At 39.7% G+C, this 15,020-nt stretch overlaps 1 protein-coding gene across 1 annotated transcript in view; it reads right to left on the bottom strand.

Annotated features, from left to right (window-relative positions):
• The window catches only part of MCMDC2 (minichromosome maintenance domain containing 2), a 260,089-nt gene extending 248,111 nt beyond the window's left edge, over positions 1-11,978 (bottom strand). Inside the window, exons 1-4 of the mRNA XM_053715892.1 lie at positions 11,873-11,978; positions 7,864-7,994; positions 7,713-7,772; positions 6,237-6,432 (exon numbers count right to left, since the gene is read on the bottom strand). Coding sequence (XP_053571867.1) covers positions 6,237-6,432; positions 7,713-7,772; positions 7,864-7,994; positions 11,873-11,978 — 493 coding nt within the window. The remainder of the gene's footprint in view (positions 1-6,236; positions 6,433-7,712; positions 7,773-7,863; positions 7,995-11,872) is intronic.
• Between the last annotated feature and the right edge of the window lie 3,042 nt (positions 11,979-15,020).

Here is a 15,020-nt window from a genome sequence, read left to right as displayed (position 1 = left end):
CTTTATTTTACAGGTAAATTTGTATTTATTTTAACTAGGTAGTTATTAAATAGTTAATATATATTTAATAACTATTGTACCTAGTTAAAATAAATACAAATTTGCCTGCAAAATAAAAATAAACCCTAAGATAGATACAATGTAATTATTAGTTATATTGTAGCTATCTTAGGGTTTATTTTATAGGTAAGTATTTAGTTTTAAATAGGAATAATTTAGTCAAATGTAGTAATTTTATTTAGATTTATTTAAATTATATTTAAGTTAGGGGGGTGTTAGGGTTAGACTTAGGTTTAGGGGTTAATACATTTATTATAGTGGCGGCGACGTTGGGGACAGCAGATTAGGGGTTAATAAATGTAGTTAAGTTGAGACGACATTGGGGGCGGCAGATTAGGGGTTAATAAATATAATGTAGGTGTCGGCGATGTTGGTGGCAGCAGATTAGGGGTTCATAAGTATAATGTAGGTGGCGGAGGTGTCTGGAGCGGCAGATTAGGGGTTAATAATATAATGCAGGTGTTGGCGATGTTGGGGCGGCAGATTAGGGGTTAATAAGTGTAAGATTAGGGGTGTTTAGACTCAGGGTTCATGTTAGGGTGTTAAATGTTCTTTCTCCATAGGAATCAATGGGGCTGCGTTAGGAGCTGAACGCTGCTTTTTTTGCAGGTGTTAGGTGTTTTTTCAGCTGGTTCTCCCCCATTGATTCCTATGGGGAAATAGTGCACGAGCACGTTTAGCAAGCTCACCGCTACCGTAAGCAGCGCTGGTATTGAGGTGAGATGTGGAGCTAAATTTTGCTCTCCGCTCACTCTTCTGCGGCTAACGCTGAGTTTAAAAAAAACTCGTAATACCAGCGTTGTCTGTAGGTGAGAGGTTAGCAGAAACTGCTTGTTAGCCCTGCACACCATTACCGATAAAAACTTGTAATCTAGCCGTTAGTTAGCCAATCACAAATGTGTGCGGGCGGAGGAATATTTGCATAGGAGAGACCATATGGTACCGTGGTGACTGTAGTTAAAGAAAATAAATTATCAGACCTGATTAAAAAAACCAGGGCGGGCTGTGGACCGGACACACCGTTGGAGAAAGTAATTTATCAGGTAAACATAAATTCTGTTTTCTCCAACATAGGTGTGTCCGGTCCACGGCGTCATCCTTACTTGTGGGAACCAATACCAAAGCTTTAGGACACGGATGAAGGGAGGGAGCAAATCAGGTCACCTAAATGGAAGGCACCACGGCTTGCAAAACCTTTCTCCCAAAAATAGCCTCAGAAGAAGCAAAAGTATCAAACTTGTAAAATTTGGTAAAAGTGTGCAGTGAAGACCAAGTCGCTGCCCTACATATCTGATCAACAGAAGCCTCGTTCTTGAAGGCCCATGTGGAAGCCACAGCCCTAGTGGAATGAGCTGTGATTCTTTCGGGAGGCTGCCGTCCGGCAGTCTCGTAAGCCAATCTGATGATGCTTTTAATCCAAAAAGAGAGAGAGGTAGAAGTTGCTTTTTGACCTCTCCTTTTACCGGAATAAACAACAAACAAGGAAGATGTTTGTCTAAAATCCTTTGTAGCATCTAAATAGAATTTTAGAGCGCGAACAACATCCAAATTGTGCAACAAACGTTCCTTCTTTGAAACTGGTTTCGGACACAGAGAAGGTACGATAATCTCCTGGTTAATGTTTTTGTTAGAAACAACTTTTGGAAGAAAACCAGGTTTAGTACGTAAAACCACCTTATCTGCATGGAACACCAGATAAGGAGGAGAACACTGCAGAGCAGATAATTCTGAAACTCTTCTAGCAGAAGAAATTGCAACTAAAAACAAAACTTTCCAAGATAATAACTTAATATCAACGGAATGTAAGGGTTCAAACGGAACCCCCTGAAGAACTGAAAGAACTAAGTTGAGACTCCAAGGAGGAGTCAAAGGTTTGTAAACAGGCTTAATTCTAACCAGAGCCTGAACAAAGGCTTGAACATCTGGCACAGCTGCCAGCTTTTTGTGAAGTAACACAGACAAGGCAGAAATCTGTCCCTTCAGGGAACTTGCAGATAATCCTTTTTCCAATCCTTCTTGAAGGAAGGATAGAATCTTAGGAATCTTAACCTTGTCCCAAGGGAATCCTTTAGATTCACACCAACAGATATATTTTTTCCAAATTTTGTGGTAAATCTTTCTAGTTACAGGCTTTCTGGCCTGAACAAGAGTATCGATAACAGAATCTGAGAACCCTCGCTTCGATAAGATCAAGCGTTCAATCTCCAAGCAGTCAGCTGGAGTGAAACCAGATTCGGATGTTCGAACGGACCCTGAACAAGAAGGTCTCGTCTCAAAGGTAGCTTCCAAGGTGGAGCCGATGACATATTCACCAGATCTGCATACCAAGTCCTGCGTGGCCACGCAGGAGCTATCAAGATCACCGACGCCCTCTCCTGATTGATCCTGGCTACCAGCCTGGGGATGAGAGGAAATGGCGGGAACACATAAGCTAGTTTGAAGGTCCAAGGTGCTACTAGTGCATCCACTAGAGCCGCCTTGGGATCCCTGGATCTGGACCCGTAGCAAGGAACTTTGAAGTTCTGACGAGAGGCCATCAGATCCATGTCTGGAATGCCCCACAGCTGAGTGACTTGGGCAAAGATTTCCGGATGGAGTTCCCACTCCCCCGGATGCAATGTCTGACGACTCAGAAAATCCGCTTCCCAATTTTCCACTCCTGGGATGTGGATAGCAGACAGGTGGCAGGAGTGAGACTCCGCCCATAGAATGATTTTGGTCACTTCTTCCATCGCTAGGGAACTCCTTGTTCCCCCCTGATGGTTGATGTACGCAACAGTTGTCATGTTGTCTGATTGAAACCGTATGAACTTGGCCCTCGCTAGCTGAGGCCAAGCCTTGAGAGCATTGAATATCGCTCTCAGTTCCAGAATATTTATTGGTAGAAGCGATTCTTCCCGAGACCAAAGACCCTGAGCTTTCAGGGATCCCCAGACCGCGCCCCAGCCCATCAGACTGGCGTCGGTCGTGACAATGACCCACTCTGGTCTGCGGAATGTCATCCCTTGTGACAGGTTGTCCAGGGACAGCCACCAACGGAGTGAGTCTCTGGTCCTCTGATTTACTTGTATCTTCGGAGACAAGTCTGTATAGTCCCCATTCCACTGACTGAGCATGCACAGTTGTAATGGTCTTAGATGAATGCGCGCAAAAGGAACTATGTCCATTGCCGCTACCATCAAACCGATCACTTCCATGCACTGCGCTATGGAAGGAAGAGGAACGGAATGAAGTATCCGACAAGAGACTAGAAGTTTTGTTTTTCTGGCCTCTGTCAGAAAAATCCTCATTTCTAAGGAGTCTATTATTGTTCCCAAGAAGGGAACCCTTGTTGACGGAGATAGAGAACTCTTTTCCACGTTCACTTTCCATCCGTGAGATCTGAGAAAAGCCAGGACAATGTCCGTGTGAGCCTTTGCTTGAGGAAGGGACGACGCTTGAATCAGAATGTCGTCCAAGTAAGGTACTACAGCAATGCCCCTTGGTCTTAGCACAGCTAGAAGGGACCCTAGTACCTTTGTGAAAATCCTTGGAGCAGTGGCTAATCCGAAAGGAAGCGCCACGAACTGGTAATGCTTGTCCAGGAATGCGAACCTTAGGAACCGATGATGTTCCTTGTGGATAGGAATATGTAGATACGCATCCTTTAAATCCACTGTGGTCATGAATTGACCTTCCTGGATGGAAGGAAGAATAGTTCGAATGGTTTCCATCTTGAACGATGGAACCTTGAGAAACTTGTTTAAGATCTTGAGATCTAAGATTGGTCTGAACGTTCCCTCTTTTTTGGGAACTATGAACAGATTGGAGTAGAACCCCATCCCTTGTTCTCTTAATGGAACAGGATGAATCACTCCCATTTTTAACAGGTCTTCTACACAATGTAAGAATGCCTGTCTTTTTATGTGGTCTGAAGACAACTGAGACCTGTGGAACCTCCCCCTTGGGGGAAGCCCCTTGAATTCCAGAAGATAACCTTGGGAGACTATTTCTAGCGCCCAAGGATCCAGAACATCTCTTGCCCAAGCCTGAGCGAAGAGAGAGAGTCTGCCCCCCACCAGATCCGGTCCCGGATCGGGGGCCAACATTTCATGCTGTCTTGGTAGCAGTGGCAGGTTTCTTGGCCTGCTTTCCCTTGTTCCAGCCTTGCATTGGTCTCCAAGCTGGCTTGGCTTGAGAAGTATTACCCTCTTGCTTAGAGGACGTAGCACTTTGGGCTGGTCCGTTTCTACGAAAGGGACGAAAATTAGGTTTATTTTTTGTCTTGAAAGGCCGATCCTGAGGAAGGGCGTGGCCCTTACCCCCAGTGATATCAGAGATAATCTCTTTCAAGTCAGGGCCAAACAGCATTTTCCCCTTGAAAGGAATGTTAAGTAGCTTGTTCTTGGAAGACGCATCAGCTGACCAAGATTTCAACCAAAGCGCTCTGCGCGCCACAATAGCAAACCCAGAATTCTTAGCCGCTAACCTAGCCAATTGCAAAGTGGCGTCTAGGGTGAAAGAATTAGCCAATTTGAGAGCATTGATTCTGTCCATAATCTCCTCATAAGGAGGAGAATCACTATCGACCGCCTTTATCAGCTCATCGAACCAGAAACATGCGGCTGTAGCGACAGGGACAATGCATGAAATTGGTTGTAGAAGGTAACCCTGCTGAACAAACATCTTTTTAAGTAAACCTTCTAATTTTTTATCCATAGGATCTTTGAAAGCACAACTATCCTCTATGGGTATAGTGGTGCGTTTGTTTAAAGTGGAAACCGCTCCCTCGACCTTGGGGACTGTCTGCCATAAGTCCTTTCTGGGGTCGACCATAGGAAACAATTTTTTAAATATGGGGGGAGGGACGAAAGGAATACCGGGCCTTTCCCATTCTTTATTAACAATGTCCGCCACCCGCTTGGGTATAGGAAAAGCTTCTGGGAGCCCCGGGACCTCTAGGAACTTGTCCATTTTACATAGTTTCTCTGGGATGACCAACTTGTCACAATCATCCAGAGTGGATATTGCGAAAAAACATGAAGGAATTGTTCAAAATTCACCAAATTTTCACCACAGTGTCTTAAAGCCTTAAAAGTATTGCACACCAAATTTGGAAGCTTTAACCCTTAAAATAACGGAACCGGAGCCGTTTTTAACTTTAACCCCTTTACAGTCCCTGGTATCTGCTTTGCTGAGACCCAACCAAGCCCAAAGGGGAATACGATACCAAATGACGCCTTCAGAAAGTCTTTTCTAAGTATCAGAGCTCCTCACACATGCGACTGCATGTCATGCCTCTCAAAAACAAGTGCGCAACACCGGCGCGAAAATGAGGCTCTGCCTATGATTTGGGAAAGCCCCTAAAGAATAAGGTGTCTAAAACAGTGCCTGCCGATATTATAATATCAAAATACCCAGATTAAATGATTCCTCAAGGCTAAATATGTGTTAATAATGAATCGATTTAGCCCAGAAAAAGTCTACAGTCTTAATAAGCCCTTGTGAAGCCCTTATTTACGATCTTAATAAACATGGCTTACCGGATCCCATAGGGAAAATGACAGCTTCCAGCATTACATCGTCTTGTTAGAATGTGTCATACCTCAAGCAGCAAGAGACTGCTCACTGTTCCCCCAACTGAAGTTAATTGCTCTCAACAGTCCTGTGTGGAACAGCCATGGATTTTAGTGACGGTTGCTAAAATCATTTTCCTCATACAAACAGAAATCTTCATCTCTTTTCTGTTTCTGAGTAAATAGTACATACCAGCACTATTTCAAAATAACAAACTCTTGATTGAATAATAAAAACTACAGTTAAACACTAAAAAACTCTAAGCCATCTCCGTGGAGATGTTGCCTGTACAACGGCAAAGAGAATGACTGGGGTAGGCGGAGCCTAGGAGGGATCATGTGGCCAGCTTTGCTGGGCTCTTTGCCATTTCCTGTTGGGGAAGAGAATATCCCACAAGTAAGGATGACGCCGTGGACCGGACACACCTATGTTGGAGAAAAGTGTCTTAAAACGAAATGCTCTGAATCTGAATAATGCAAGATTAATTTAAACTTTCCTATCCTTTTAAGATATTATATCCACATTTCTCATATTTTCATATATAGCAACAACCCCCATTTTATTTCTTCCTACAACAGGAGTTTTTTTGTATTTATGGCATTTAAATAAATACATTTTACCTTCACTAAAAGGGCAGCTTGTCTCAGAGCAGAGAAATCTTGCCCCTTGTGTATACTTAGTCACGGTGGTCACTGCAATCACTATGCCTTCCAGCATAAAGAACCGCTTGGATTTGTACTGAAAAGGAAATTCACTAAGGCTTAAGCGATAGCCTTGTAATTCAGGCAAGTGAGTTAGTTTCAAGATCACATTAATCTAGAAAGTAAGAATAAAGAACATGATTACACGCTTTATAATCATCTTTCTGTAAATAGTTCACACTCCTGTCACTAAACTCATGGAGGAACTAACAAGAGGGTGAACAGAAGAGTGTAGTGTTTTTATTAATTCATTAATAATGTATTTATTTATTTTATACTTTGGGTTAGTTATTGCATGCTTTTTCTAAGTCTTTATTCACCCTGCAACTTGTGTCTGTAATAAAATGTATAATATCACAATATTTACAATATATCTGAAAACAACACAGCACCCCACACACAGATACTTAACGGGACAGTCTAATGAAAAATAATCTTTTCAGATAGGGCATGCAATTGTAAACAACTTTCCAATTTACTTTTATCATCAATTTTGCTTTGTTCTCTTGTTATTCATAGCTGAAGCTAAACCTAGGTGGCTCATATGCAAATTTCTTAGCACTTGAAGGCCGCCTCTTATCTGAATGCATAAAAAAATCACAACTAGAGGGCGTTAGTTCAAGCGTGCCATATATATAAAATTGTGCTCAGACCTGTGGGGTTGCCTAGGAGTCAGCACTGATTGGCTAAAATGCAAGTCTGCCAAAAGAACTACAATAAGGGGGCAGTCTGCAGAGGCTTAGATGCAAGGTAATTACAGAGGTAAAATGTATATTAAATGTATATTAATATAACAGTGTTGGTTATGCAAAACTGAGGAATAGGTAATAAAGGGATTATCTATCTTTCTAAACAAAAAAACATTTTGAAGCTAACACAATTATGTAAAAAAAACAAAACATAACACACACTGTCTGACTTTCAATAGAGTAGTGTCAGGTTTGGGCACTAGACAGGCAGATATATTTTTCTTTACAATTCCTTTCCCTTACCTTGTTTCCATGTGACAACAATATTGAGACTTCTGCAATGCTGAAGTTGGGACATTGCCTGTGGCCACCATATTCTGGCTGCAGCAATGCTGTCTGCACATTAGTGTTTGAGATGACATTGCTATGCATGTGTATACAAGCTTTTTTTAACCCTATTGAATGCCAGCACTGGAATAGACTAACATTAACAACAGCCCTAGTCCTAACTACCACAATATTTCGAATGAACTTTCATCGAGATGGGGCGACTGGCAAAAACCACAATGTAATAGGGGATGAGACCTTGGTATAAAAAGGTTGCAATATGTGTAATACATGACAAGACATGAGGACTTCTATGATAATATGTCAGTTGCAGACTACTAACCCTGCTTATGTAATTATTGACATCTATGTATTTTACCTGAGCTTCAGTCTGGTATTGTCCAATTAATGAAAGTGTTTTAATAGCACAATCACAAACCTAAAATATAAACAACAAATGACAGTGACCTATTGTTTGTTTGAATAAACAGCAACATCATAAAAATGAGTTCACAGATATTGTTTCATACCATTCGAAAAATGTGTGTAGCTCTCACTGGTTCATGCAAAATATAATTTCCAAGAGTGGCATTCAGCTCTGTAATATCCATAGGGTTAACAGAAATTACAAACCGGTACATAGCATAACTATGACTGGACTCTTTAGGGAAAGAAAATAATAAATACCTACATTAAACAGTTTATTTAAGCCTTAAGCTTATTGTAAAAACAAGGAGAATTATGAAAAAAAAAAAAAAGATTTAAAAAAAATGGTCAAAGGTGAAATTAGATCTTTTACTCTCTACCTCTTATGGTGACCGGGATTGACAATCAAATACAAAATTTGATGTCCCAATTTAAGCCCTATAAATTACATCAGGATCTGGTTTCATTTTTGAAAACCTATAACATTTTATAAAAGAAAGGTGAAGCAAGTAACTGGATATACATTAAGTTTCTTGACATGTTTTTGTTTTTTTTGACAAAGTAGCATCAAATTATATCTAACAAGCTTAAAGGGACAGTCAAGTCCAAAAAAAACTTTCATGTTTTAAATAGGGCATGCAATTTTAAACAACTTCCCAATTTACTTTTATCACCAATTTTGCTTTGTTCTCTTGGTATTCTTAGTTAAAAGCTAAAACTAGGAGGTTCATATGCTAATTTCTTATACATTGAAGACTACCTCTAATCTGAATACATTTTGACCACTAGAGGGCATTAGTTCACATGTTTCATATAGATAACATTGAGCTCATGCACGTAAAGTGACCTAGGACTGAGCACTGATTGGCTAAACTGCATGTCTGTCAAAAGAACTGAAATAAGGGGGCAGTCAGCAGAAGCTTAGATACAAGGTAATCACAGAGGTAAAACATGTATTATTATAACTGTGTTGGTTATGCAAAACTGGGGAATGGGTAATAAAGGGATTATCTTTCTTTTTAAACAACAAAAATTCTGGTGTTGACTGTCCCTTTAAATACAGGGGCACTTTAATTCATTAAAATTTGCATTTCACTCCTGTTGTGAAAAAAAAACCTTACCTTTTTTCCAGCTTCCCCCTGGGGGAATCAGTGTCTCTGATTCAATGCCGTGATTGGAGGAAGCCAGATTCCTCATTTTAGACCCAAGAAGAGGCTTTGCGACGGGTAGAGGAAGCTGGAGCTGCTGTCAAGATTAAAAGGTAAGTATTTTTTCACAAGAGAAGTGAAATGTAAATTTTGATGAATTAAAGTGCCCCTGTTTTTAATCGAATTTTTAAAAACTGGGCACTTTACCATCAAAATTTAAATTCACTTTAAATAGTAAATACATGGCAGACATAATTATTATTATTATAATATTAAAAGCAAAGAATAGTCTTAGAATAATAGGAGATGCATTTTTCACATTTTTATTAGTTGTTTATATATTGAAGATAGAAGTGTAAAGGTTTAGTTTCTTTTCTTCCACCTATTAGAAACAAATTGAATAGCTTTTGGTTGATTGCTAGGTATATATATATATATATATATATATATATATATATATATATATATATATATATATATATATATATATATATATATATATATATATATATATATATGAGTCATATAACTAAGATGAGGACATCCCCTAGCCTGTAACAGCCCAACAATGCCAGGAACAAGCTGGGCAGGTTCATTGCAAACACACTTTTTTTTCTTTAATTCAGTTTTCCCTAAACTTCTGCTACTAGTAGGGGATCAGGGACAGAAGACACAGAGTCGCATATAGAGCATTGTTTTTCCTCTTTTGTGTGTGGTTATTTTCTATTTTTACATTAATGAACTATTCCCCTTGTGAAGTTATTAAACAATTAGGGGTGTTATTTTGATATTTTATTACATGCTTTAGAGGTCAAGAGCACTAATACAGCTGTAGGAGTTTTCTATGACAACCAATAAGAATTAATATTGTGAGGTCTAGATAGTTTCAGTCTAAATTTAAACATTGTTATTTTTATTCCAGTGAAACTATCTATGCTCCCTTACTAGAGATGAAACTTGTTACAATACTTTTCGGCATTGTACTAAAACTTGGATGTGCTTAGAATGATATTGTTGCTATAAACAAATATAGATAGATAGATACAGACTCACTGCTAGGCAGATAGATAGATAAATAGATAGAATCTCACTGCTAGACAGATAGATAAATAGACAGACAGATACAGACTCACTGCTAGAAAGACAGATATATATAGATAGATAAATAAATAAATAGAGACTTACTGCTAGACAGATAGATACATAGATAGACAGATAGATACAGAATCACAGACAGACAGGCAGATAAAGACTTACTGCTAGAAATATAGATAAACAGACAGACATAGATTGATACAGACTCACTGCTAGAGAGAGAGAGAGAGCTAGATAGACACAGACTCACAGACAGACAAAGACTTACTGCTAGACAGATAAACAGACAGACATAGATTGATACAGACTCACTGCTAGACAGAGAGAGAGCTAGATAGATAGACACAGACTCACAAACAGACAGGCAGATAAAGACTCACTGCTAGACAGATATATAGATAGATAGATAGACACAGACAGATAGATAAAGACTCACTGCTAGACAGATAGATAGACAGACATAGATTAATACAGACTCACTGCTAGACAGAGACAGAGAGATAGATAGACACAGGCTCACAGACAGGCAGATAGATAAAGACTCACTGCTAGACAGATAGAGGGATGCAGACTCACAGACAGATAGATAGATAAAGACTCACTGCAGACAGATAGAGGGATGCAGACTCACATACAGATAGATAGATAAAGACTCACTGCAGACAGATAGAGGGATGCAGACTCACATACAGATAGATAGATAGATAGATAAAGACTCACTGCAGACAGATAGAGGGATGCAGACTCACAGACAGATAGATAGAAAAAGACTCACTGCTAGACAGATAGAGGGATGCAGACTCACAGACAGACAGACAGATAAAGACTCACTGCAGACAGATAGAGGGATGCAGACTCACAGACAGATAGATAGATAAAGACTCACTGCTAGACAGATAGAGGGATACAGACTCACAGACAGACAGACAGACAGACAGATAAAGACTCACTGCAGACAGATAGAGGGATGCAGACTCACAGACAGATAGATAAAGACTCACTGCTAGACAGATAGAGGGATACAGACAGACAGACAGACAGACAGATAGATAGATAAAGACTCACTGCAGACAGATAGAGGGATGCAGACTCACAGACAGATAGATAAAGACTCACTGCTAGACAGATAGAGGGATGCAGACTCACAGACAGACAGACAGATAAAGACTCACTGCAGACAGATAGAGGGATGCAGACTCACAGACAGATAGATAAAGACTCACTGCTAGACAGATAGAGGGATGCAGACTCACAGACAGACAGATAGATAAAGACTCACTGCTAGACAGATAGAGGGATACAGACAGACAGACAGACAGATAGATAAAGACTCACTGCAGACAGATAGAGGGATGCAGACTCACAGACAGATAGATAGATAAAGACTCACTGCTAGACAGATAGAGGGATACAGACAGACAGACAGACAGACAGATAGATAAAGACTCACTGCAGACAGATAGAGGGATGCAGACTCACAGACAGATAGATAAAGACTCACTGCTAGACAGATAGAGGGATGCAGACTCACAGACAGACAGACAGATAAAGACTCACTGCAGACAGATAGAGGGATGCAGACTCACAGACAGACAGACAGATAGATAAAGACTCACTGCTAGACAGATAGAGGGATGCAGACTCACAGACAGACAGACAGACAGATAGGGTAGATGGTAGACAGACCAATATAGATTGTTTATGACAGTGAAGCTTCAATTAATTGCTGTGAGTTAAAATCACCTCATTACAAATTCCTTTTCTTTTATACTTTTTAACCTTTACACACTCAGCACTTATGAATGGAGCCCCTCACTGGAGAAGGCTGCCAGTGTAAACAGGGTACACAAATGCCTCTCTCAGTATATACCATGATATTTCTTGCAGTCTGCAATAAACTTTTGCAGTCCCCCACTCCTATCCATGTAGACAATGGCAGCCTGCTTCATCTCACTTATCCTGTGCTCCCAGTTCATGGTTTCCTGTCACCCTTACAGAGCTGCGCCCCTCACACTGCACCAGGGAAGCTGCAGGAGGGAAGTTTTGGCGGGAAAACCTGCAGCTGTGCTGAGAGTGAGGAACCGTTTCACTGTAAATGGTGCAATAAAGTTTTGTTTGTTAGACTGGGTTTGCTCTCTTTTTCTCTAGTAGTCACATATATTTGTAAACTAGAGCTACATTTCTCGTCAGATTTATAATATAGTGAGATAAAAGGCTTTATTAATTGCTTCATAAGTAACTTATTAAAGGGGTGTTAAACTCAGAAAATATTTCCTGTAAAATACTCAATTCAATTGAAAACATATCGCAAAATACATTTATGATTTATTTTGCTACAAAAGTTGTGCTTGACCCACACTACCCAGAGAAGCCAAAAGTCAAATTCTGTAAAATGTGGCAAGTTGCCTGAACCAGCTACATACTAAAAAGTAATTGTTTAGAACAGTGTGAACACATTTACAGCTAGTCCTTAAAAGTACATGAAACCCCCATTTTTCTTTTATAATTCAGATAGAGAATACAATTTTAAACAACGTTCTAATTTACTTCTATTATCTAATCTGTTTCATTCTCTTCATTCTCTAGTGGGGGACTTTAAAAATGCATGGGACAAGTATAAGGCTATCCTACAAACTAGATAAGTATATACTGTTAGGTAAGGTCGGGCAGACTTGCTGGGCCTATGGCTCTTATCTGCCGTCAATATCTATGTTTCTATGTTTCTTGGTATCATTTGTTGAAGGAGCAGCAATGCACTACTAGGGCCCGATCCGATATGCAGAGTGGCCCGCAGAAGCCGGCGAAGCCAAATATTGTGCTGGTTTGGTAACAAATATACGGCGTAACCTAGAAGTTACGCTCGTATATTTCACCCTTCGGCTGTAGTTTTTTGGCCCATAGAGTGATATACAAAACACGCGCAGTTTGGTATCCAATATACAGCGCAAGTCCTTACGTGGCGAAAATGGAGAAATCTTACTCCATTTTCACCTCGCCACAAAATGCACCCATAGCAGGCCTTGCGCTGAGTATTGGAGCACCGTAACTCCCTAAAATGCCTAAAAAAAAACAACTAACGCATGCGCAATGTCTATCTACCTGTCAACCGCAATCCCCCACCGATATACCTAATAAAGTGTTTAACCCCTAAACCGCCGCTCCCGGACCCCGACGCCACCTACATTATATTTATTACCCTCTAATCTGATCCCCCTACACCCCCGCCACCTACATTATATTTATTACCCTCTAATCTGATCCCCCTACACTGCCGCCACCTACATTATATTTATTACCCTCTAATCTGATCCTCCTACACTGCCGCCACCTACAGTGAGGTAGCTCAGTAGGTAAATGCCTGACTACAACAAAAGCCTGTTTAAAAGATCCAAGGTCACAGGTTCAAATCCCGGCAGGGCCGACTCAGCCCTTCATCCTTCCGAGGTCGATAAAAAGAGTACCATTAAATTGGGTAATAATAACAACTATTACTATTCAGCTGCCGATTTGGTGAATTCCGAGAGCGAGTGCTGAAAAAGCGCTTTGAGTCCCACTGGGAGAAAGGCGCTATATAAATACTAGTTATTATTACATTATATTTATTACCCTCTAATCTGATCCCCCTTACACTGCCGCCACCTACATTATATTTATTACCCTCTAATCTGATCCCCCTACACCGCCGCCACCTACATTATATTTAATACCCTCTAATCTGATCCCCCTACACAGCCGCCAGCTACATTAAATATATAAACCCCTAATCTGATCCCCCTACACCGCCGCCAGCTACATTAAATATAACCCCTAATCTGATCCCCCTACACCGCCGCCAGCTACATAACATGTATTAACACCTAAACCTAAGTCTAACCCTAACACCCCCTAACTTAATTATTATTTAAATAAATCTAAATAATATTAATATTATTAACTAAAGTATTCCTATTTAAAACTAAATACTTACCTGTAAAATAAACCCTAAGATAGCTACAATATAATTAATAATTACATTGTAGCTATTTTAGGATTTATATTTATTTTACAGGTATATTTGTATTTATTTTAACTAGGTACAATAGCTATTAAATAGTTAACAACTATTTAACCCCTTAATGACCACAGCACTTTTCCATTTTCTGTCCGTTTGGGACCAAGGCTATTTTTACATTTTTGCAGTGTTTGTGTTTAGCTGTAATTTTCCTCTTGCTCATTTACTGTACCCACACATATTATATACCGTTTTTCTCGCCATTAAATGGACTTTCCAAAGATACCATTATTTTCATCATATCTTATAATTTATTGTAAAAAAATTATAAAATATGAGAAAAAAATGGAAAAAACACACTTTTTCTAACTTTAACCCCCAAAATCTGTTACACATCTACAACCACCAAAAAACACCCATGCTAAATATTTTCTAAATTTTGTCCTGAGTTTAGAAATAACCAATGTTTACATGTTCTTTGCTTTTTTTGCAAGCTATAGGGCCATAAATACAAGTAGCACTTTGCTATTTCCAAACCATTTTATTCAAGATTAGCGCTAGTTACATTGGGACACTGATATCTTTCAGGAATACCTGAATATCCATTGACATGTATATATTTTTTTTAGAAGACATCCCAAAGTATTGATCTAGGCCAATTTTGGTATATTTCATGCCACCATTTCACCGCCAAATGCGATCAAATACAAAAAATCGTTCACTTTTTCACAAACTTTCGGTTTCTCACTGAAATTATTTACAAACAGCTTGTGCAATTATGGCATAAATGGTTGTAAATTTTTCTCTGGGATCCCCTTTGTTCAGAAATAGCAGACATATATGGCTTTGGCATTGCTTTTTGGTAATTAGAAGGCCGCTAAATGCCGCTGCGCACCACACGTGTATTATGCCCAGCAGTGCAGGGGTTAATTAGGGAGCTTGTAGGGAGCTTGTAGGGTTAATTTTAGCTTTATTCTAGTGTAGCAGACAACCCAAAGTATTGATCTAGGCCCATTTTGGTATATTT

Source organism: Bombina bombina, chromosome 5 (genome assembly GCF_027579735.1).
Source record: "Bombina bombina isolate aBomBom1 chromosome 5, aBomBom1.pri, whole genome shotgun sequence".
NCBI lineage: Eukaryota > Metazoa > Chordata > Amphibia > Anura > Bombinatoridae > Bombina > Bombina bombina.
The sequence above is the reverse complement of the archived record's forward strand: the minus strand, read 5'-3'. Positions and strand labels throughout refer to the sequence as shown.